The 24,315-nt window shown below is 40.0% G+C and overlaps 2 protein-coding genes across 5 annotated transcripts in view; one reads left to right on the top strand and one right to left on the bottom strand.

Annotated features, from left to right (window-relative positions):
- Nucleotides 1-14,501, top strand: part of abca4a (ATP-binding cassette, sub-family A (ABC1), member 4a) — a 41,710-nt gene extending 27,209 nt beyond the window's left edge. For 2 of the 4 annotated variants that reach the window (XM_074621872.1, XM_074621871.1), the window contains 30 exons: nucleotides 7-146; nucleotides 315-452; nucleotides 1,436-1,614; nucleotides 1,906-2,008; nucleotides 2,548-2,753; nucleotides 3,037-3,091; nucleotides 3,225-3,305; nucleotides 3,833-4,008; nucleotides 4,293-4,417; nucleotides 4,552-4,650; nucleotides 4,743-4,932; nucleotides 5,176-5,270; nucleotides 5,576-5,608; nucleotides 6,115-6,220; nucleotides 6,344-6,418; nucleotides 6,613-6,782; nucleotides 6,933-7,110; nucleotides 7,296-7,411; nucleotides 8,234-8,381; nucleotides 8,462-8,585; nucleotides 9,755-9,884; nucleotides 10,053-10,173; nucleotides 10,289-10,351; nucleotides 10,448-10,554; nucleotides 10,661-10,802; nucleotides 11,415-11,549; nucleotides 11,696-11,799; nucleotides 11,892-11,984; nucleotides 12,147-12,396; nucleotides 13,359-14,501. In XM_074621872.1, coding sequence (XP_074477973.1) covers nucleotides 7-146; nucleotides 315-452; nucleotides 1,436-1,614; nucleotides 1,906-2,008; nucleotides 2,548-2,753; nucleotides 3,037-3,091; nucleotides 3,225-3,305; nucleotides 3,833-4,008; nucleotides 4,293-4,417; nucleotides 4,552-4,650; nucleotides 4,743-4,932; nucleotides 5,176-5,270; nucleotides 5,576-5,608; nucleotides 6,115-6,220; nucleotides 6,344-6,418; nucleotides 6,613-6,782; nucleotides 6,933-7,110; nucleotides 7,296-7,411; nucleotides 8,234-8,381; nucleotides 8,462-8,585; nucleotides 9,755-9,884; nucleotides 10,053-10,173; nucleotides 10,289-10,351; nucleotides 10,448-10,554; nucleotides 10,661-10,802; nucleotides 11,415-11,549; nucleotides 11,696-11,799; nucleotides 11,892-11,984; nucleotides 12,147-12,396; nucleotides 13,359-13,478 — 3,802 coding nt within the window. In that variant the 3' untranslated portion in view covers nucleotides 13,479-14,501. The remainder of the gene's footprint in view (nucleotides 1-6; nucleotides 147-314; nucleotides 453-1,435; nucleotides 1,615-1,905; nucleotides 2,009-2,547; nucleotides 2,754-3,036; nucleotides 3,092-3,224; nucleotides 3,306-3,832; nucleotides 4,009-4,292; nucleotides 4,418-4,551; nucleotides 4,651-4,742; nucleotides 4,933-5,175; nucleotides 5,271-5,575; nucleotides 5,609-6,114; nucleotides 6,221-6,343; nucleotides 6,419-6,612; nucleotides 6,783-6,932; nucleotides 7,111-7,295; nucleotides 7,412-8,233; nucleotides 8,382-8,461; nucleotides 8,586-9,754; nucleotides 9,885-10,052; nucleotides 10,174-10,288; nucleotides 10,352-10,447; nucleotides 10,555-10,660; nucleotides 10,803-11,414; nucleotides 11,550-11,695; nucleotides 11,800-11,891; nucleotides 11,985-12,146; nucleotides 12,397-13,358) is intronic. The other 2 variants (XM_074621873.1, XM_074621875.1) reach the window with 2 other exon arrangements.
- A 51-nt stretch (nucleotides 14,502-14,552) lies between these two features.
- tecrl2a (trans-2,3-enoyl-CoA reductase-like 2a) lies at nucleotides 14,553-23,982 on the bottom strand. The gene is made up of 13 exons (XM_074622751.1): nucleotides 23,961-23,982; nucleotides 23,487-23,560; nucleotides 22,443-22,494; nucleotides 21,866-21,910; nucleotides 19,667-19,770; nucleotides 17,980-18,095; nucleotides 16,966-17,071; nucleotides 16,554-16,626; nucleotides 16,412-16,455; nucleotides 16,267-16,324; nucleotides 15,736-15,824; nucleotides 15,598-15,643; nucleotides 14,553-15,511 (listed from the first exon to the last, which is right to left on the bottom strand). Exons 1-13 carry the CDS (start codon nucleotides 23,980-23,982, stop codon nucleotides 15,384-15,386), a joined length of 957 nt encoding a protein of 318 aa, XP_074478852.1. The 3' UTR covers nucleotides 14,553-15,383.
- Nucleotides 23,983-24,315: the final 333 nt, after the last annotated feature.

Here is a 24,315-nt window from a genome sequence, read left to right as displayed (position 1 = left end):
TGTCAGTATGACTGTAGCGGAGCACATCCTCTTCTACTCGCTGCTGAAAGGCCGTCCAATAGCAGAGGCCGAGGAGGAGGTGGAGAACATGCTGCAGGATATTGGTCTTCCCCACAAGAGAGATGAACTGACCCAGAACCTCTCAGGTCTGTCTGGATGCTTCCTCATTCAAAAAAAGCTGCTGTAAAGTACATATGGATTTTAGTTTTTAAACAGATGGTCCACACCTAGTATGCAGGTGTGTGCACAATTGTATTTATGCTCACTACCATGCAAACCACACTCAGTCTGTACTTTATGATGCTCTAATACAGGGGGAATGCAGAGGAAGTTATCAGTTGCTTTGGCGTTTGTTGGTGGGGCCAAGGTGGTGATCCTGGATGAGCCCACTTCAGGGGTGGACCCCTACTCCAGGCGCTCCATTTGGGATCTGCTGCTTAAATACCGTGCAGGTAAGACTGACCCCTGCTGGCTCGAAGAAGTTATAGAGCCCCAATGTCATGGTGCTGTGGAGGTTGTCTGCATTAGCCCCTCAGGTAGACATTTTATATATATATCAAAAGACAAATAACAGTTTCAGGTTTTTTTCCTGAAAATATCCAACCTTTACTGTCTTATATTATACTCTACTGAAATCATCATGCACTTACAATAATGCACTTACAGTACGGCGCCTTGACATGTGATATACGAGCAACGTCATGGACACAATCCATCTGTTAAAAATAGGTAGCAGCTCATGCAGCTATTCATTATTTATATTCTATTACAATGTATTTTTGTCACATCAACCAACAATTTAACATAATGGTGTATTTGTAATAACTGCCAAACATGTAGTCAGCTTAAGTGTCTGTCTGGCAGGAAAATAGTCCATTAAGTGACTATAATTCATTAGTATACTAAATATTCTTGCCTTCATATCACGAATTATGTTTCATTATCAGGTTTCCTTGACAACTACTATTGAACCTTGCCAATAACACAATTAGAAGAGATCTGGGGTGAGACTGATTAGAAACAAAGTAGCAGTGTAGCATCATGTTGTATTACATGACATGTAGAGCTTAGATGATGAACAAACCTGACAGGTTTGTCTGGTCACGCTACAAATAATTCAGCCAAGGTCCTGCACTAAACATTGCATTATTGATGCCACTATTGACAACACGTCTGACAGTTCTTCCACTAAATCTGACACCTAAAAAACTGTGTAACATTCTGAACTAAAGCTGGTATCTCTCTCGGTCTGGTTACATTTTCTGGTTGGTCAAAATTGGTCAAGTTTTTTCCTGCCTTAGTCTCTTTCACAACAGTATTATTAGATCTTATTGAGCTAAAAAAGAAAGATTGTCCTAAATCAGAATTATCAAACATATATCTTACATTCAAATGTCTTTATTTCCACCTCCCTTTCTGTCCCATGATGCTGCAGGACGCACAGTGATCATGTCCACCCACCACATGGACGAGGCCGACCTGCTGAGTGACAGGGTGGCTATCATCTCTCAGGGCCGCCTCTACTGCTGCGGCTCCCCCATCTTCCTCAAGAACTGCTTCGGCGCCGGCTTCTATCTCACTCTCGTGCGACGAATGAAAAATGATACTCCAAAGGTTGGAACTTATGAAAATGTGTTTGTTTGTTTGTGTGCTTTAGGCTTTAAATGGCACAGACTGGTAGCTTTAAAAGATAAATGAGGAATGTGGGGTGAAGGTGGATTTATTATACTGCCATAAATTAATTATTGTCTGGCTAGAATAGCATATGGAACATGATTTAGCATTTCATTTCAGTCCCTTTGTGATTTGTATGTAAATGGGTCCACTGAGGGGGAGCAGAAATACATGCAGTAGAGATAAAAATAAAAGGTAAATTAGGGTTTCTGATAACATTTTGTCCTGCAGACCAGCTGTGACCGTACAGACGACTGCTCCTGTAAATGTTCAAAGTGTTCAAAGTTTAAAGTGGACCAGGATGAGAGCCAGCCTCCAGACAGACAGATGGATGGTAAGATCCATTAATGTGTTATTGTTATTTCTGAGATTAGCGTGTTATGACAAGTTAGTTGCCAGTCTCCTTAAACCTGTTTTTAGTTGATTCAACTTCTAAATGAATACTGTAATGGAACATAATCACTTTGTTATGCTGATGAATAGCTCTTTTGCACTGGATTGTAGTCAGTCCACTTACTGTAGCTGCTGCCAACACACCTAGAAACACCCTGCACTGACTGCACTCAATGTGCTAGTGTAGAAGGTCAATTTGATGTGCAGGTTTGCTCAACCATATACTGTAATTTAATGTGGTTTTCTTCATTTCCTGCTGTGAATTTGGACACACTTTTAATTTTCTTACGGCATATTTCTCCTTAACATACCACCTGTCAGATATTTTACCATTACTGTTGCTGCTTACTTCACATTCTCCAGTGCCTTATTTTCAAAAAGTATAAGAGGCAATAAGATATTAAATCAAACTAATCAAAGCAATTAACATGTGCTGGAAGTTGAAATAAAGCAAAATCTCCCTCTACCACTCATCTCCAGGTAACATGGAACGCATCACAGCCCTGATCCACCATCACGTGCCGGAGGCTCGTCTCATCGAGGCCATCGGCCAGGAGCTGACCTACCTGCTGCCGAACCGCAACTTCCAGCCCAGGGCCTACGCTAGCCTCTTCAGGGAGCTGGAGGAAACCCTGGTGGACATCGGCCTCAGCAGCTTTGGTGTGTCCGACACATCGCTGGAGGAGGTGCGTGGAAATAACTGCTTCTAACACCTACATGCAGTTGTGATTTATTAGGAAAATCAAAAAGGGTTATTATTATACGTTGGTTATTGAAATACAAATTATGTTTTCATCTTCAGTGCTAACGATTTGCATGCAAGGAGAGTTTCATTAGAACAATCTGTCATACAGACACTGCCTGGCATTCACCGTTGCAGTGATTAGGCTCTGTTACATTTACACTTTGTAATAAAGAGCATCTGTTAATCTTGAATCCTGACAATAACAATAAGCAATTTCTTTGTAGATCTTCCTAAAGGTCACTGCTAATGGGAAGGCAACCAACAGGAAATGTATACCAGGTAAAGTTTTTGTAGCACTTTCCCTTAACGCCTTTGTCTCGTCCTGTTGATTTGTTGTGTGTCTGAATGTGTAGTTGTGTCTCTCGTAGCCCCTCATCATGTGAACTACATCCTTTGTATCCCAATCTCTCAGACAAGAAATCATTGCGACAGATGTGTCGAGCTAGTCTCTGTGGATTCAACAGAGTGGCAGTTGATATGGAACCGCCAACAGGTGACATTGGCATTCAGCTTGCAGCTCTGAACAAAATGCTGCTGCTGCGGGAAAAACACATCAATTTCTGCCGTTTAAGAAGATTTATTATGTGATATAAGACGAAACCTATTCAACTTTCCTTTGTTGAATGAAAAGATTGAGATGAGAAATTCACAGAATAGTTCGACATTTTGGTAAATGCCCTCGCATTTAATCCATTCCTGAAAACATGTTTGGGCAAAAGTGTTTTTCCTGACAACAGTGTAGCGCAGAGAGAGCTTCGGCTTGGGCATTTTGACTAATGAGATATGACCAACTGATGTAGTCATCATAAATATATATTTCGATCCAAAGCTTTCACTGGCACGCCGGTGACATGTTAAGATGATGAACTTCATCCCCGAGGCTAGTAGAGCACTGCTGGTAAATGCCTTTTGATGACCGCTCACAGGAGACTAAACATGCTTGGCTTGCTGGCTGGCCTCTTTAATCTAGCTTGTACAATATGTTAGACTGTGCAACTTGACTTGAGCTCTATATTCCAGAGACAGACGGGGCTTTGCACACCAATGGCCAGGGCCCATGTGATGTCCCAGGAGGCAGTGCAGGCAGGGGTTCCTACCAGGTCAGAGGGCTGTGTCTGACCATCAAACAGTTCTTCGCTCTGCTGATCAAGAGGTTGCATCACGCAACACGCTCCTACAAGGACTTCTTTGCCCAGGTAAGCTTGCTATGATTTATCGAACCATATTCCAATGCAGCGCTTTCAGTAATCGTAATAACATTTTATGTTTAGTGTAGAGTGTCACTGGTTTTGGTGTGTTGTGCATATACTAGAATATGATCTAACTATGAACACTAGGCTGGTGAATCAGCAGAGTTCCTTGCCGCAATTATATTCAATTTGGCTGTCTGAATTAGAGTTGAATTACCAAGGAAGTACCAGGGCTTAATCAGCGTTACATATTTTGTCTGGTTTTTAAATGGCAATTATGTCTTTGGTAGATTGTGCTGCCGGCCAGTTTTGTTTTCCTGGCACTGACCTTCACTCTGATCGTTCCACCTTTCGGAGAGTATCCAAGTGTGACCCTCAGTCCCTGGATGTATGGGAGACAGTACACCTTCTTCAGGTGGGCATAATGGACACAAGGTCACCTAGCGCTATTCAGCTGATATGAGGAGACTTACAAATTGAGTGAGAATACTTCCTATTGAATTTGGCTAAAATGTGTCTAGATACATTTTCTGATTTTGTCCGTTGCAGTAATGAGCGTCCTATGGATGCTCAGATGAGATACCTTGGCGAGGTGCTGTTGAACAGGCCTGGCTTTGGGACTCGCTGCATGGTGGATGAACCACTGGAGTGAGTCAGCTTCAACAGCTTTAGAGCATTTTTTTTCCCAGACTGTGCCTTGTGCTGTTTTGTTTGACTCAGTCATTTTCTCCCACTGGTAGAGATTTCCCCTGTAACAACATCACCACGGAGTGGGAGATGCCCCTGGTTAACCCTGTCCTAATCGATATGCTGGCGGGCCCAGAATGGAGCTCCCTCAGACCGTCTCCAGACTGTCAGTGCAGCACACCCAGGAAGCTCACCATGCTCCCTGTGTGTCCTGCGGGAGCTGGAGGCCTGCCACCTCCACAGGTAAGTGGTTGGGTCATTAATATTGAAACGACAACAATATATATTCAATATATATACACACAAACACACAAAATCTACCCTCTCAAGTACGCTACTATTCCTTTCCTTCAGCACACTATTATGTATTGTGTATTGACTTCTGTATCATTTCCACTTATCCAACTGAAACATACATTTGGAGGTCCACCATTGCGGATGAGTTTCTCTTATTAAATATAGACTGCATGTTATTTTGTGCATTAGAGGATCCAGTCAACAGGAGATGTTCTCATGGACCTAACAGGCAGGAACATCTCTGACTACCTGGTGAAGACCTACCCCAGCCTCATCAGAACCAGGTATCCTTACTGTACCTAATAGCATCAATTTACTATTCTCTCCTCTACATGAATCTAAACTTTTGTGTTTACACAAGAACTCTGTAGGTATTTTCATTACAATAATTAAATATATTATTGTTGCCAAAAAGAGAAAAACTGTAATCGTAATACCTCAAAGGTTTATACAAGATGTGTTCATGTAACATAGAATGTACAGTATTATTAATGTAAAAGTGCAGTACTGTTAATTTTAGTTGAAGAAGCTGTGAGCCTATTTGTGGTGTTTAAGTGTTTATTAAAGTTGAAATGTTAATCTCTTTCAGCTTGAAGAGCAAATATTGGGTGAACGAACAAAGGTAATTTCACATTTTTTTTTTCCAACTGATCCAATGTCAGATTACATTTAGGTCCAAAGAGGGATATCTGATATGCATTTTGAAGTGTATTACATGGATGGATGATTCAAGATTCAAAAAGCTTTATTGTCTATCACATAGTGAGTGTCTTAGGTTAGGGACTCACAAACAACATAAAAACATAAACCCATGAAAGACCCACATAAAATAACATTAAAACACAAACAATTCCATAAATAATGAAGAGCAGGTGTGCAAAGCTGCATTAAAACGTAGTGACAGTCTATTTGGCCTTGGTTTAAATGGATATTGAAGTGGGAATGAAAGAGTTTTTGTAATGGTGCTCTGAAGCAGCTCTCTGATAGGAGTAGCTGGAGCACTGAGCTGTGTAGTGGTGCAGTTCTCCCTCCGGTGGTTGTAATGGTGTTGTACAGTTTTGGGCTGTGTCAGCTGGAGTTACAGTAAAGCGCTGTAGATGTCAGCAGGGTTTTCTCTGTGGTGTCCAGGTATGGAGGTATATCAGTGGGAGGACAGCTTCCTCTTTTAGAGCTGCAGCCAAAGACCATCCAGGATCTAGCAGCACAGCTGGGACGACTGCTCAATGTTACTGGGGTAACTACACATTATGTGTTTGCTTCTGTTTTTGTGCACTTTTATCCTTTTTTTTTCTGTGTATTCATCACTTTGCTCTTCTGTGATATGTTTTGTAATTGGGCCTCTTATGTTCGGTTGCAGGGCAAATGCTCCAAACAAACGCTGAAGGACATAGGGACGTTCCTCAGGTACATGGAGACTGAAAACAATGTCAAGGTCAGTCCAATAAAGCCTCACCAGCACGATGCAACCTTCATCACTGTGATCCACTTACCTCATTGTATAACACGATGTAATAGACTGTTCATAATTTTGTGACAAACCAAGTAAGTGCTGTATTTTATAGATGACACGTCTATGTAATTAACGTTATAAATCAGCAGGACTCAAAGTACAGTGTCTTTCCACAGGTGTGGTACAGCAATAAGGGCTGGCATGCCATGGTTTCCTTTATGAACGTGGCCAACAACGCCATCCTCCGTGCAAACCTGCCCAAAGGAGCTAACCTGGACCAATATGGAATCACTGCCATCAACCATCCTCTGAACCTCACCAAAGAACAGCTCTCTGAGATCACTGTGTGAGTGGCCGTGTATTCAGTTACATTTCAAAGTTTGAAACTGTTTTTAGGTGATTGCAGGGAAAAGTAAGGAGTTTCTAAGAGTTATTGTTACCAGAGTGTGATACTTTTAGTTTTCATAAGAGTAATTTCCTTCTGTCCTTTCCCCAGCCTGTCCACCTCAGTGGATGTAGTGATGGCTATCTGTGTCATCTTCGCCATGTCCTTCGTTCCAGCCAGCTTCGTCCTCTATTTAATCCAGGAGAGGGTCACCCAGGCCAAACACCTGCAGTTTGTCAGTGGCGTCAGTCCTTTGGTTTACTGGATGGCCAACTTTCTCTGGGACATGGTACAGTGACTATTACCTTATGAGATGTGCACCAATACAAGTCAAGGGCATGTAATAATGATGTTTATAAGAACAACCAGGGTAAAGACACCCACATGTTAATAGGCTTTGTGCTCTTTGCTCTCAGCTTTGTAGACACTAGTATCACTGGCATGCCATGCTTATTGTTTTTATTGTTTCTCCAGTTGAATTACTCCATCAGTGCAGCGATGGTGGTGGAAATATTCATCTTTTTTAATAAGAAGTGCTACACCTCACCAACCAACCTCCAACCTCTTATTTCCCTGCTTATGCTTTATGGGTAAGTTTTTGTCTTTTTTTAAAGCTCAAGCTGTCTGTCTCTAATCAGTCTTTTTCTGACAACAAAGAATGTAAAATGAGAGCCAAATAATAAAAAGCGGGATCAAAATGGCCTATAGCCTTGCTTCTGAGTTGACACTGCCAATAACTCAAATATGTTGTGCCATTATTCAGTATTTTCACATTCTTGTCGTGTAGTAAAGCAACATAATCAAATATCTGTAAGCTTCAGCATTCTCCTCTGGTAGCTTTATTTATGAAATATTGACCAAACCAAAAATAAATGATCTCTCCATTCAAATTAAATTTAAAGCCTAATACCTGAATTGATTCCACAACAACTGGCTAACGAGAGGGTAATACCAGATTTAGTACCCTGCTTTTCTTTTTTTCTTTTGGTTCCCACAATGATCCGGTTGTATGTCTTGATCAGTTTTGACTTTCTTCAAACACTGGACACATGGGTAGCTTTTCAGATGCCTCCATAGCAGATATTTTTCATCATGCGGCCTAAATGTGAGCTACTGTCAACACCAGATTGTTGTGACACTCCTGTGGCTCAAATTTACTCCACAGCTCACGCTAGCTGCAGACACACCCAGCCGAGTGCCTCCGACAGTCAAAATATCAGCTATGGGATATATATCATTTTACACATGGAAAATCATGCATTTATGTACATATATGTATATATTACAATATTTGAATCCTCTGTTACTGTAATGATATGCATATGTACATTGTTTATACATACATATGTGTCATTAGATTGTGACGTCCATTGATGCTTAACTGATGCTTTTTTACTCTCTTTCTCTCTTAGCTGGTCTGTGACTCCCATGATGTACCCCATGTCCTTCATATTCAGTGTCCCCAGCACAGCATACGTCTCTTTGTCATGTATCAACCTCTTCATTGGCATCAACAGCAGTGCAATCACCTTCATCTTGGACCTTTTTGAGGGCACCACAGTAAGACCACAGGACTCTGTCTCTGTAAATCCCATCTCCCATGCATCTTCCATTTCAACCTAATTTGGATTTCTGTGCAGGCTCTGTACAAGTTCAACCAGGTGTTAAAGGCCGTGCTGCTCATCTTCCCCCATTACTGTCTGGGCCGAGGTCTCATAGACATGGCCATGAACCAGGCGGTGACTGATGTCTACGCTCGCTTCGGTAAGTACACACACGCTCATATACCTCACAGACCAGTAAGCAAATACTTGGAGCAACAAAAGCCTCCATCTGTCAGCCACCATCTCAACACTCTGAATATACGTTGGGTCACTGGCTGCATCGGAAATCTGATAGCTTACATCTGACATCAAGGCAACTGCAGAGTTTTAATACACTCAAAGGCCTCCGCTTTTGCACCAAACGCTCTGCAACAGATTCTGTAGCAGTGAAAAATACATCTGGGAAGGTTAAAGGACAAAATATGAAATATTACAATACAATTACAATGATTGATTTTACTGAAAAATATATTCAAGGATAAACTAAGCTTCTATTTAGGGCTGTCAATTAAAATATTGAATCGCATGATTGTCCATAGTTAATCGAGCTTAATCACAAATGAATCCCACATTGTTTATCTGTTCAAAATGTACCTTAAAGGGAGATTTGTCAAGTATTTAATACTCTTATCAACATGGAAGTGGGCAAATATGCTTGCTTTATGCAAATTAATGTATGTATTTATTATTGGAAATCAATTAACAACACAAAACAATGACACATATTGTCCAGAAACCCTCACAGGTACTGCATTTAGCATAAACAAATATTTGCTCAAATCACAACATGGCAAACTGCAGCCCAACAGGCAACAACAGCTGTCAGTGTGCTGACTTGACTATGACTTGCTCCAAACTGCATGTGATTATCATAAAGTGGGCATGTCTGTAAAGGGGAGACTCGTGGGTACCCATAGAACCCATTTTCATTCATACATCTTGAGGTCAGAGGTCAAGGGACCCCTTTGAAAATGGCCATGACAGTTTTTCCTCACCAAAATTTTGCATAAGTTTGGAGCGTTATTTAGTCTCCTTCGTGACAAGCTACTATGACTTTAAAACTTTAAAACTGAGCCCGCTGCAACCTAAAAATTGCAAGTTGCGTTAAAAAATTTAGTGCCGTTAAAACAAATTTGCATTAACGCGTTATTATCATGTTAACTTTGACAGTCCTAATTAGAATACAATTATATGGATTGATTTTAGTGAAAAATATATTCCAGCTAAACTTAGCTTCTATTGTTATGTCCTTATGTCAAGGAAAACACCTAACATTTTTAAGTGTGAAAGCATGACTGAAAGGTGTGTTATGTTTGTGTATTTCCTCAGGTGAGGACTACAGTCCAGACCCCTATAACTGGGACTTCATTGGGAAGAACCTGTTCTTCATGGCTGTTGAGGGATTCGTCTATTTCTTCCTTAACATTCTGTTCCAGTATCGCTTCTTCCTGGATCACTGGTTAGTGTAGTAGAGCTTGTATTACATAGGAAACCAGATTTGCCAGATGTACTTTAGTAATTGATCTTTGAAAATTACAATGTGTGTAATCAAATTTCCAGATAACAGATTCTAAATGTGATGTGACTGGTGCATGGATTGACTAGAAGTTGTTTTTTCCATTGGCAGGATTTCGGACCGCCCAAGGCCTCCTATTTTGGAAGAGGATGTAGATGTGGCAGAGGAAAGGGAGCGACTCTATCAGAGTGAAAAAACAAATGACATTTTACGCATACGAGACCTGTCCAAAGTGAGGCATTTTTGCTTTGAACAAAATGCTAAAATTGATGTTCAAAAAAAGATTTAAAACTAAAAAAATATACTTCCATTTTTGTCCTTATTTTGTTGTCATCTCACTTTGCCAGACGTACTCAGGAACAATCATCCCTGCAGTGGACCGAATCTGTGTTGCAGTATCACCCGGAGAGGTTTGTGTGGTTAAACCGATGTAATTTACTCCACAGAGGAAGCACTCTGGTCACTTCATTGTTTATCTAACATGTTTTTCTCCTGATCCTCGGCAGTGCTTTGGTCTACTGGGGGTGAATGGAGCTGGGAAGACGACAACGTTTAAGATGTTGACAGGAGACATTGATGTCACCTTAGGAGAGGCCTCAGTCGCTGGTCACAGGTTAGTAATATATTGTTTTTATAAATAGTAACTAATATGTAATTTGATATACTTGTTGAGGCTTGTAATCATCATTCCTACTCTTTATTTTCTCCTAAATCTTCAGCATTTTAACCAACATCCTGGACGTCCATCAGAACATGGGTTACTGCCCACAGTTTGATGCCATAGATGAGCTGCTGACAGGTAGAGAACATCTGCACCTCTACGCTCGCCTCCGTGGAGTTCCCGAGTATGAGATCAGCAGGGTGAGATGCAGCTTTTGCCTGGAAATAAACCATTTCAAACTGGATAGTTGCAAGCACAAATGATAAATATTATGAGTGTATCTTACATAGTATATACAATGTAAAATTAACACAATCCACAAGGCCAACTTATCAACCATCAGGCACCCCTTGTGGAAGTTACAGTAAAAACAAAGACAAATGGTTAATTGCAAGCAGAATAAAGTAGCATATCCTTTCACTGGAAGCACTGAGGGAAAATGAGCCAGTCCTATAAAGAGAGGAGTGTATGTGGGGCATTAAAGCAGTATTGCCAAAATAAAGCCACAGCTGAAGACATCACTACATACAGTACAAATGTTTTGTAAGTTTGTTCCTTGCTTTGTCAAATGTTTGTCCAGATACATAATACCAGCAATCAGCTAGAAAATTATGTTTTCTCACAAGACACCACAAACAGTCACACTACTGTAATAATACTGTTGTTCAAAAGATTGAAATGTGTTCAGTTAGAAACCCTGCGTATTTGGAAGCTACCAAGTGTGCATAGTGTCATATCAATCTATAAAACCGACAGATTTGGTTTGACTGACTTGTAACACGTGGCACTCACAGTAATCTCCTCGTGTTCAGGTTGCAGAGTGGGCCATCCAGAAGCTGGGTCTATCAGAGTACGCAGGCCAAAGTGCTGGGACCTACAGCGGAGGTAACAGGAGGAAACTCTCCACCGCCATCGCCATGATAGGCTGCCCTGCGCTGGTGCTGCTGGTGAGGCCCACGCGGATGACAGTGGTTTGGATTAGAGGTTTAGGATGGGGATAGCTGTTATATGAGCATGGTTAGGCGATGGACAAGATGCTAGATGCTTCTGTGTGTGTGTTAATGTGTTTGTTGTTACTATTACTGTACGTTAGGATGAGCCCACTACAGGTATGGACCCTCTCTCCAGACGCTTCCTGTGGAACTCCATCATGAGTATTATCCAGGACGGACGGGCTGTGGTCCTAACCTCACACAGGTAAACTATCTGGTGTGGGTGTTTGACCGTGTGTCTGCATGCATATTTATGAGTACAGTTTTTAATTGTAATTTCACCATCTGTCTTTACAGTATGGAGGAATGCGAGGCGCTGTGTACCCGCTTAGCAATTATGGTTAATGGGTCCTTTAAGTGTTTGGGAACCATTCAGCATCTCAAATACAAGTAAGTAATTTTACATCATCCCATATCATGCATCAAATTTCAAAATGTATTACATTTCTTAAAGACTTCTTAAAGAAATCCAATCTAATTAGCATTCTACGAAAATTGTAGATTTTTTTTTTTTTTATCTTTGATTTCTCCTTTTGCCTTACGTCAATGTAGGTTTGGTGATGGCTACGTGGTGACCATGAAGATCAGGACAGCCAACCCCGGTTGTGCCCCAGACCTGAACACTGCCGAAGCCTTCATGGAGAGCACCTTCCCTGGCTGCATCCAGACGGAGAAACACTACAACACTCTACAGTACAAGATCTCCTCCTCCTCCCTGGCAAGGATCTTTCAAATGGTCCTGGCTAACAAAGACAAGCTCAACATAGAGGACTACTCAGTATCGCAAACCACTCTTGACCAGGTAAATGAGCATAGAAAAAAAACATAATGAATTATGAAATGGGAATTTAAAAGGGGTGCACATTTCTTTCTTTTTTATGCCATTATGTTTTCGGGTTGTCCGTCTGTCCGTCTGTACCGCTTTCGTGAACACGATATCTCAGGAATGCTTGATTAGATTTTGGTGGTCAAAGGTCTCAAGGCAGAAATCAAACCCAAGGAGCTCCCACATTTCCTCCTTTCACCTTTCCTTCAGGAGGATCAGATGGCTCAGTTGAAAACCAGTCAAATTTGAATAATTCACAATTTTTACATTTTGTTTTGCCATGCTGGTGTGGCTCTACAGATGTCAGTGTTGGTCGGTTGGTCCACCAATTTGGTCAGACTGAAATATCTCAACAAATGTTGGCTGGATTGCAGTGATATTTGGTACAGACATTCATGTCCCCCCACAGGATGAACTGTAACCACTTTGGTGATACCATCACTTTCCATCTAGCGCCATCATCAAGTCAAATTTTTAAATGGTCCAATACTTTGGTTTATGACCAAAACTAAAGCCAATCCCATCAGCCTCAGCTGTACCTCGTCTTTAGTGCTAATTAGCACATGTTAGCATGCTAACACTAAACCAAGATGGTGAACCTGGTATACATTATACCTGCTAACATCAGCATGTTAGTAATGTGATTGAGAGCATGACAGCATGCTGACATTTAGCTGGAACACAGCTGTGCCTAAATACAGCCTCACAGAGCTGCTGACATTATATTTCATATCTTTGCTTTTTTGATTGGCCTTTTTACCTGATAGATACTCATCATCTGCCCGCCCGATGTTTCAAACAAATCTTGCTACATTATTCCATTCTCTCTCTTCTTTTCCATCTTGCATTGAGAATCACCTTTTTTTCGAGGTCACGGCAGCCGGTTTGACTCGGAGGACAATAGGTTGATCCTAATTTTTTTCTGTATTTCTCTGCAGGTTTTTGTGAATTTTGCCAAGCAACAATCAAGAGAGGACGATACCATTGTGTTGCATCCAAAAGCTGCTGGGGCACAGCGATATATTGAAGCCACACCCCTCAAGTCTTTGGAGAAGTGAACTTACCTCAGTGAGCTCAACTGGAAGACGAGAAGTCTTCCATTTTCTGGGCCGCCGTGTCCACAGAATGCGCCCTATGGATGCGTGTGTGCTTCGGAGGACTGAAACTTAGTTGGTAGAACTTGAACATCCTCTTCAAATAAGACAGAAGATTCTCTACAATGTCATCATGAAGTCTCACCCCTAGCCTGGTAGAGATAAGCAACTGGTGCATGATACTAAAAACACAGAGGATGAACCGGTTGTGTTCTCCAAATATGAGCAAAAGAGGTCTTCTCATCGGCATTTGGCGGAACCGTTGGAACGGGTCAGTCCTCGTTGATCCATAGTGCGGTGTTAGGCCTCGAAAGGCAGTCTGTAAATGGGACATGACACACATCGTGTTTGACTGATGAGCCGACATGTGGCAATACTTTGCTTTTCCAGTAAACAGGGTTAGTGGGCTTTGGATTTGGAAAGTGTGGAGCATTTATGTGCCTGGTATATGTTCCACGTTCTGCTCACCTCGTAGGCCTTGCAAACTAAATGAAACAGAGCTTGCGATTTATGACAAGGACTTTGATTGATGACATGACAAAGAAGTTCAATATCGGGGTGTAATGGGAATGTGAAGAAAGCATAGGTCCTGTGTATTTTTTGCTTCAGATGCCAAGCAAGATAATCTTTTTTTTTTTGCCTTCTTTAGTTATATGAAACAAGCACTCAGAGAAGCATTAGCCTTAGCACTTTATTCAGGCAGCTTTAATTGAAGCATCACAATTTTTACCAGGATGTTCTGCTAGTGCAGTACAGCTAATGATTTTTACAAAGTTTTCTTCCTGCTGTGAAATTCATTTCGATAACATGTGTTATTTTTATGCCACCAATGTCTTGTTCAGTCTTTGCGCTTTATCATGTATATGTTCAACTTTGGTAAACTGTCTGCATCCCACCAGCACTTGATGTCATTAGAGGAACACAATGTCTCAAAAGTGATGTTTCTGAGAGGGGCATCATGTCAAATAAAGGTACATTTTTCCTTAAGATGTGGGTCTTTTTCCCCAGACATCCCATTTGATGTGTTTTTACGCTAAAATTACTCACATTCACATTTATACAAAACAGCTTTTGACAGTTTAATAAAACCTGAGATTAGACAGTAAGGGCTGGAGAACAACAGCAGCAATCACTGACTACCTGATAAGCCCGTACACATTAATGCCAGAAGTTACACGCCTTCTTCCATTTCTCTGAAGAAAACAATCTGAGATGTACGACGGTGAAGCTTATTATTAGCATAATTAAATGTCTGCTTTATCCTCCTGAGAGCTTAAAAGTGATGTTGCACTCCCAAATAGATGTCGTGACGTTTTAAATTCTAGTCTGCTAGTTTGCTTCCACAGGCACTTTATTATGAGCTAGAATATGTTTTATTTCTTTCACTTAACCTGAAAAGTTTATTAGTGCTGTGAGCATTCATCATCGAAAAGAAGTGGCACAACCTATGGGGTAATAAGCCAGCTTGCAACGAGAAGTACTCACTGGTTTGAATTAGGGTTGCTAAAATGCTGAGGTGCCATTTTCAACCTTAAGTCAAGTCCTGAAGAAGCCAAAATATATATATAAAAAATCCAGTGGTTATACAGCATAGAGAATATGGCCGCACAATGCCAAATCAAACTCCCAGCAAGAAACTAAAATCCATTGTTGAAACTGAACAGACAATTAAAATATCCCCAGCTGCTTTTAACTGCTCCAGTATATTGCCATAATATTATTCCCACTCCTTTCAGTTCATAGATATAAAAATAACTTGCATAGTGCTGGCCTCAGCAGCAGCAAACGTCTTTGTTTTAGTGAAAAACACTTGTGGGGAGTGAATAAACACGCCTTATATGCTACAATAGTTCATGTTCTGATCTCTACTCAGAGAATCAGGGGGATAATGGCCATCCGGAGGCTGGGATAGTCCTTGAACTCCCTGCTGTAGGCTCTGTGCTTCCCTTTGGCCCAGATGGTCATCTGGATGAAACCCAGTAATGCGTACAATGCCACTGGAATACAAAACATACAAGCATGAGAAGAATATACACATTTTGGTGGATTTATGTATGTCAACTAAACTAGATGTGCTGTATACCTGGCAGACACTGGGTCATGATGGAGAAGCTCACCCAAGCTCCAACCTGCAGTATGTGTCAAATATGCAGGTAGAGAGCTAAATACACAAACATGGGTGATATTTATTACCATGATGAATTACCATAATGTCTATTACCTCATATGTGTAATTTGGACAGGATACAAAGAAAAATAGCCACGTGAAGGGGTTCTTTGTTGGCGCAGGAAACCGTCTGATCCTGGACCCTGAGATAGAGAGAAACATTTTTTATAAAGTTTGAATAACATTTAAATATTATTTTAAGTAGTAGTTCTTTCAAAGAAGACAACATATTGTAGACACCCATATCATCCATGTTTCCATGGTGGATCAACTAAAATAGGGTCGTGTCTAGAAGGTAATTTGCAAAACTCTCGCGAGATGGTTAAGGTTAGATAGGTCGTTGGGCAGCGAGTCTTGCTAGAGTTTTTGCAAGTTTTCGCAATTTGTGGGTTACCTTCTGGACACAACCCTAAAATAGTCTTAGCATGGAGTACTGAGCAAATGATCTAATAGGAACAAGTGAATGGTTTTAGATTGCTTCACTGTATGAAATCTAAATTTATGGATTAGACATTGTCTTCAAAATTTGGCGTATTCCTCCTTTAAGTGCTATGGAAGTAAACAGGATGAAGCTCAACAACTCACCCTCTCCTTTGAGATTATTAAGAGTCAAGTGAATGGAGAAGTTTCCCAGCTCGCACATCTGGAGTAGAAATAAGGATTTCACACTTACTGTCATGCATGCGCCACATATACTGAATTTATGTTGAGTGAATACCAGTATACGTACGGCAAATATGACTAATGCATAGTTGACTTGTAGTTCTCCATATGCTGTGAAGAGAGAGAGGCTGGTGTTGATAAGCTGCACAAAGTAGAGAAAAACAACAGTGTGTGTGTGTATGTGTGTGTATATATGTGGGCCGACTTACATGGAGGTGTATAAAGAGGGTGGTTAATATAGTAGGCCAACCAAGCTGAGAAACTCCAGTAATAGGCACAATTCTGAGAGGAAACAAACAATACAGACGTATGAATATATGAAAACGAAAACAAATTAGCATGATGTACAATGAACCGATCGATTAAAATTAAAATAACTTGTTTACTTTGATTCAATTTCTATCTTTGAATTACTAAAACACAAACTTTAAGACCTATAATAACTTCCTCTCCTTATCAAGACACTGTGCTGTGAGACTGTTGTAAGCAGCATTCTATATCCTGAGGCTAAAATCAGCACCACAACAGCTGGCATGGGACAGGGAAAAAGAGGCCGCACATTGTTAGAGAGGTGAACACATTATCAGACGCTCTCCTTTTCAAGGTCAGTCATGTCCTCACCCTGACTATTGTCCTGAGAGGCATGGTCCCATGGGAGAAACGATGCACAAAGATAGTCTCTATCAACCTCTTCACATAGTGGAAGGTGTGACAGGCACAGGCTAGTCTGAGACACAGAGAGGTGAGGATGAGGTCAGAAGTACAAGTATGTACATTTAACTGAGGCGCTTGCATTCTTGTTGTAGTACGCAACTTCATCACATTGTTTTTGCAGCAGATTTAAAATTTCAGATGGGAAAAGATTAAATTTAAATGATCCCTGAGTGCTAAATTGGGTCACTGCAGCAACAAAACGTTTGGGATTCTGCAAAGAAAGTGCAACATACTGTAAATAATAAAACACACCTGAATAATATAAACATACACAGCTACGGTTGATGCACAATAACAATATCAAGAATAATTGTATAAATAACTGAGGAGTTATGATGGTGTAAAAGATTAAAAAAGAAAAAGAAATGGATGACAGTCAAAACTCCTCTTTGTAAGGTTTGGAAATTTGCTTTGGGTACTAGTACAGTACAATGACGAGGGAGAGATATGGATCAATAATCAGATCAACATGAATAAAAGAGACTTTCTAAACCATCCTTTCATAGATAGCAACATCAAATATAGATTTTTTTCAACAACAGTTATATTATATCATGTCATTGTAGATGGTACACTGACATGAGATAATACAGTTACGTTTCAGATTCTGAAATTCATTTTAAAGAGACTGAGCATCACTCCACAATAGCTGTAGTTCCATATGTAGTGAAGCATAAAATGGCAGTAAAAAAAGTACATGACAGACTCCATAAATGCTAAGAGAGGTGGAAGGTGGTATCAATCTTCTCATCAAAGTCCTGACAAGAAGGTGGGTATATGCATATTTTCTAAAAACATGGAACTATTCCTTTAAATGTGGTTATTTTTCTAGAAAATAAATCAAACTAATGTCTGTAAACTTGCTTCACGTCTGTCACAACCTGAGCTATAGTTGAAGTTTCTTTTCCCCACGTACAGTACCTGACAACAGGATGAGGACTGGAGGTGAAGGCATATTTGTGTGAGTAAATGTACGGTACTCGAAAATAGAAGAGGAGGTAGGTGAGAAGGGGCCCAATGCATTCTGCTAGAAACACCTGGAAACAAAAGAAGAGAAATAAATAACACTTCATACTATCTCTCTACTGTGGAGCCCGGGAGGTGTCATGGAGAAAAACAACAAACAAATGAATGCTCTCAATTTAATACTTTGTGCTATTTGTGCACACTGATTAATTGTTTTTCTCTCCATGAAACCTCCTGTGCTCTGTCCTCCGTACTGTACTTACATTTGTAAAAACAATATCACAAAGGTGATATCTATGACAGTGCATTGCAGCCACCCGAGGAAAAAAACAAAAATGGATCAGTAACACATTATAAATTATATATTATATTACATGAAAAGTTTGTTATAACAAGATGTTTTCACATTATTATGACATACAAACTTATCACGTTATAACAAGAAACTTTTCTTGTTAATACAATATACTATTTATCTTGTTACAACGTGAAACTTTTCATGTTGAAACGTGATAAGTATATTGTTATAACGTGAAATAACAATACAAGTGATCACATAACATGAAATGTTTTATGTCATAACAAGTTAAATGGTATATTGTTATAACAAGAAATAATTCTTGTTATAACGTGATACGTTTGTATGTCGTAATAACGGTAAAACATCTTGCTAAAACAAACCTTTCACTTTATAACGTGATATTGATCTGTTTTATTTTTTCTGGTGTGGCTGCTAAACGCTTCTGTAGATATGCAAACAAACAGAAAAAAATGTGTAGCATCGTTATAAGTAAAAGTATGTAGGCAAAAAACCGAGATATCTTGAACCAATGTTGAATCACTTGATTTATATAGTATTGTCATTACAATATAGTACAATATAGTACCCCAATATTATGTCAGCCGACATTAAGTATATTAAATTGGCAGTAAACGGTATATTTTTGGCATCATTGAGCAAAAATTCCACAATAACCTTTCAGGATATTGTAATTCAAGTGATCTGAGAGAAAACTAGACTTCTGCACCTCCTCATGGCTCTGTTTTCAGGCTTTAATAAATTTAGTTCGTGACGGGAGACTTTGACCAATAACAGGTCATTTCATTGAGAGAGCGTTCCTATTGGCTGTGCTCCGGTCATGTGACCGGAACTTGGCGTTCCTTCACCAGATTTCACGGCAGTGGCATCACAAACTTTCTCATTTTACAGCCAAACCATGTGCTACAAGATGATTCTGAAAACATTTGAGTAGAGAAATAGGCATTAACGTAACAGAATATTGATTCATATTTGATCAGCGCTGCCTAGTTTGACCGTTTGGTCGGAGTTCGCGAGTGATTGACAGCCGGCTCTCAAAGACAGCAGCTGGACAGCAGACCTCAGATCAGCTCTTACTGCTTGTTTTCCTCCGGTGTGTGAAATCTTGCAGATGCCGTTAGGAGCACCGGAGGACACAGAGGCACAGGTTTTCAGGTTACCTGTTTCATGTCCTACTGTCACGATATAGCGACCGTTTTATAAAAATAACTTTTTTTAATCATATTTGCTCCAATCTCACCTACTTCAGCTTTAACTTGAAGTGCCAGATCTCTTTTTTCTCAGTACTGGTACATCAGTAATCTTTGATTGTGCTCTTCTTACCATAGTCCAACCTAACTGTGGACCAAGATCTCTGAAGTACATGTTGGCAGTAGTCCCAACTGGTAGATTCTGTAAGATTTCCTCGTCTCTGAGGGATTTGTCCTCTGAAAAAGGAGAAGAACAACACAAAAAAGCCCAGGCAATATTTTATGTACACAAATTCAACTTCACCTGAAATCGTACCATAAATAGTTCTAATATCTGGTGGAAAACATCGACTCAACATCGATTATCAAGCTTTGTGGAATTGACCATATTGAGAGAATTCGTAATAACAGTCATGCTGAATGTACATTTAAGCAGTCATGTGCAAAGCCTTGTGTCTTAAACTGAGGTGTCACAGTGTTTTTAATGAATGCCTGATCAGTTTTTCAGCACACGTTCTCTCTACCTGCAGCTCATGGGGGCACAGCCTCAGATAATATGTTGCACTAATTGGATGACATTTTTAGAATATAATCAGGGGGAACTGTCCCAGATAGCTTTAAACCAAAGTCTGCACTCTGTGCTTTTTAGTAACAAGATAGCCCTCACAGTCCATTCAAAGCCCCGCAACATCACACCTCATGCTAGGCCTTTCTTTATTTGCCTTTACTGTTTTAATTAGGCTCAAATGAATGGGAAAAAGGATGAACATCAAGCAGTTTAGCTTTTATAGTGAAAATAAAGGAAGAACAGAGAGTGGTTTCCACAGTGATGGTTGCTCTGTAAAGATGTGGGGCACTTTTCAAGTCTTTTATTTACCTGTGAAGGTCATTACAAATGTAACTGAACTTTCTGGGTGATTTAATTTAAAAATCTCCCTTTCAATTCACCCGTTGATCACATCTAGGTTTTGATGCATTTTACCGCGTCATTTCCCCCAGTTATTTCAGGAGCGTTGCTGGACATATATGTCTCTTCTAAACTATGCACTTCACATTATGGACATGAACTCTTTGGGATGCTGCACTGATGCGCTAAGCTGAACATGTCTCAACTTAAGTCACGCCAAAAATTGCATCAGTGTCAGATGATAAAACAGCAGCGCCTGGTCTGGTTATACATAGACATTTCTCAATAAATGACAATTAATCACTGCATACCTTTTACAAAAAGGGCTGATGATAAACAACAAAAGCTTAAAGTGGCAGTAGGCAATATCTTTTTGGCATCATTGCTGATGAATATGGCAGCATATTGTAATTCAAGTGTTCTGAGAGATAACTAGACTTCTGCTCCTCCTCATGGCTCTGTTTTCAGGCTTTAAAAAATCTAGCCCGTGATGGGAGACTTTGACCAATCACAGGTCATTTCATTGAGAGAGCGTTCTTATTGGCTGTGCTCCGGTTAATGTGACCGGAACTTGGCGTTCCTTCACCAGATTTCTACAATGGCGGCGGCGTCACAAACCTTCTCATTTTACAGCTAAGCCGTGCACTACAAGATGATTCTGAAATAGAAATAGGCTTTAACGTAACAGAATATTGATTCATATTTGATCAGCGCTGCCTAGTTTGACCGTTTGGTTGGAGTTCGCCAGTGATTGACAGCCGGCTCTCATAGACAGCAACTGGACAGCAGACCTCAGGTCAGCTCTTACTGCTTGTGTTCCTCCTGTCTGTGAAATCTTGCAGATGCCGTTAGAAAGATGCCGTTTTAAAAAAATAACTTATTTTAATCATATTTGCTCCAATCTCGCTACTTCAGCTTTAACTGCCTCTTTCCTATTTGTATTCTAAACAACTTTATACCTGTTTTTACTTCAGGTTACCTATCTAATAATGATTACAGCTGAGAAACAAGTTCTGCGTTGCACATGACATTTACAGCTGCATTTCGCAGGAAAAGAAATCTTGTCATAATGGCTAAAGGATAAACACACTATAGACTATAAATAAGATCTTGGTATTGTGACGCATATGCTTATCCTAAATCACATCATGGGACTACAACAGTATCATAGTGAGCACTCATTCCACTGCTGAACACCTCACTTTTTCTTTCTGTACAAAGCATCAGACATTGGATTGTAAATAAACGAATGCTGTCTGCAGTTTACTGACACTGCCGTACACTATTTGTGGGTGATGAAGTCCAATTTTTTTTTTAAAAACAGTATTAAACAGTAAATAGCTACCACCCATTGCAATTTAGAGCCACGTTTCCCAGTGCAATACTAATATACAAACGGAACATTATCACAATATGGCTACTTACTGGGATCAAGCATGAGGGCCTGTCTTGCTGGATACCAGTGAGGATCTGAGCAGATTAAATACACACATACACATTTACTGTATATACAGGGTTGGGCAGAGCTGGCATTGGACACAGATTTTGGCCTCCAGCCCAATAATAATTGATCACAATGGAATAACGTTGAGCTCTGCTGCTCTGATGGATTCTGACGGCCTCAGGCTTGGCAAACATTTGGTGACATTTCTGACCAGACACACACCGGTGACAGAAGCACTGCGGGCTTCAGAGGAGTGAACAAGAAATAGTTTTTAACCGGACATCGTCTCTGGGGAAGTGATGATTCACTCCATAGCCTAGCAAGTTTATCAATCATCATTTTATCTAAGAACCATATGAATTCAAGTTGTAGTTTGCAGTAAATGTGCAATAAAAGATACAAAAAACAATATAATATCAATTGGATATCTCCTGCAAGTTTTATACAAGGGCACCAGAGTACTATATAAGGCATTGTTATTTCACTAAAAACATAAAGGCCAGCAAAAAAACACTAAACAATATATTATAGAACCAGAAACTGCATATGAACACTCACGTGATTTGTGAAAGAGGCTCTTGATGTCTGCTATTGTTGAGTGAGGCTCCACCTGAATAGAATACAAACATTAAATTGTAACCTTGCTGTGTTATCAGTGAAGAGGCTGACAGTGTTTCTTGTGTTAAAACCCCAAAAGTTCACAGTCAAACTCATGCTGTGCAGCCAAAACAATGTTCCAACCCACAGAGCTTTATTTCAAATTCTATTGGATTCCAACAATACCACATTAAGTCAGGCTGAAATGTGCAGAAGCATATCTAAAACTATGCCAGAAAAAATGGACTCTGGGGTTTGAATATTTCACCTAGTGTAAACATAATATAGTTTTAGTGAAAATTTGGAAGAAACTGATACAGACTATATATGTTCAGACAGCAGAAGAAGATTATTTTTCCAACTGTAATAAAAATAACTTTTTTTTCATATTTGCTCATTAAATCCTGACAGATAATCTGTGAAAGAATCAGGCTCTGCTGCCTCCTCCCAGTGCTTCTAATGACATTTGCAAGATTCCACCGTGCCCAAAGAAAAACATCCAATCAGAGCAGAGGAGTCTCTAACACAGCTGTCAATCAGCTCTTTTATGACCCCGTTGCCATGTTGGAAAACAGCCGAGCATAAACCAAGCACCGCCCACCGGCTGGAGCAAACTTTCTCATTGTACACTAAAATACGTTTCTGAAAACATTTGCGAGAAATAGGCATTACAGTAACAGAATATTGATTCATATTTGATCAGCGCTGCCTAGTTTGACAGTTTGATCGGAGTTCGCGAGTTTGGTGAGCAGTGATTGACAGCTGCGTTAGAGACTCCTCGGCTCTGATTGGTTGTACTCCTCCGTTCTGTGAAATCTTGCAAATGCCATTAGAAGCACCGAAGGACACAGAGGCACATGATACTACTATCAGGATATAGTTTTAGTTTGAGCAAATATGACAAAAAAAATCATTTTTATTAACGTTACCAACTGTAGCTTTAATTTGAGCTTTTCTGAGGAGAAACAAGAGTAACAGTGTTGTCACAGCAGAATGTCAGCATACCTTATCTAAAAAACAAAGCTGCTCTTTGGTCTTAGCGTCCAGGACTCTCACCTGAAAAAAACACAATGTACTGCCTTTATAAAGCACAAAACCAAGGTAGTAGGTTTCACACAAACATTTAAGAGATTTTCATTCATGCCTCAGATTCATTCACTGAACATTCAGAATGTGGTAAATCTCATAATGATCTGTGGACTCTACATGCCGACTCAGCAACAAAGCCACAGGCTGTAAACCCTGGATATACTTTCACATCCCTCTCAGGATAAGACTGTGCCTATCCATTACCAGAAGGCTGGAAATACAGCATGTAAATGTGATTAGAAGTCGACTCGATATGTGTCTCTATCACACAGTATTTCTATACACCTTTGCTGATTTATGTAATCAGGTTTTCTCATAAGCCACTTAGCACTTTATCTTCTTCATTAAAACCTCTTTAAAACACAAAACATTCATGATATTGCCACTAACATTGCCACTTCAGAACATACATGGTTTGAACTACACGTTACCCGTTCTACATACTGTATATCTACATATTGGCTCTTCTTTAGACGGCTTCTCTTGCAAGAATGAGCAATAGGGATTATAGGAAACATTGTCTCAATTTAAAAAAAAACAAATCAAATCACCACTTCTTTGAATAAAATATGGACAATTTGAAATAATATTGATGCCTGCATGAAATACTTGTTTCTCAAAACAAATAAGATTCTTCAGTATTCTTGAATCAACCATAGAAATATGAATGCAATATGATATGGCTAAGCACAGCTGCCAATCTTCTAAGTGGCCTTCCTGCCAAGTGTGTCCAGTTTTCCTGATC

The sequence above is a fragment of the Sebastes fasciatus genome, chromosome 21 (genome assembly GCF_043250625.1).
Source record: "Sebastes fasciatus isolate fSebFas1 chromosome 21, fSebFas1.pri, whole genome shotgun sequence".
In the NCBI taxonomy this organism is placed as follows: Eukaryota; Metazoa; Chordata; class Actinopteri; order Perciformes; family Sebastidae; genus Sebastes; species Sebastes fasciatus.
Note: the sequence above shows the minus strand (reverse complement) of the source record. Positions and strands in the feature narration are given on the sequence as shown.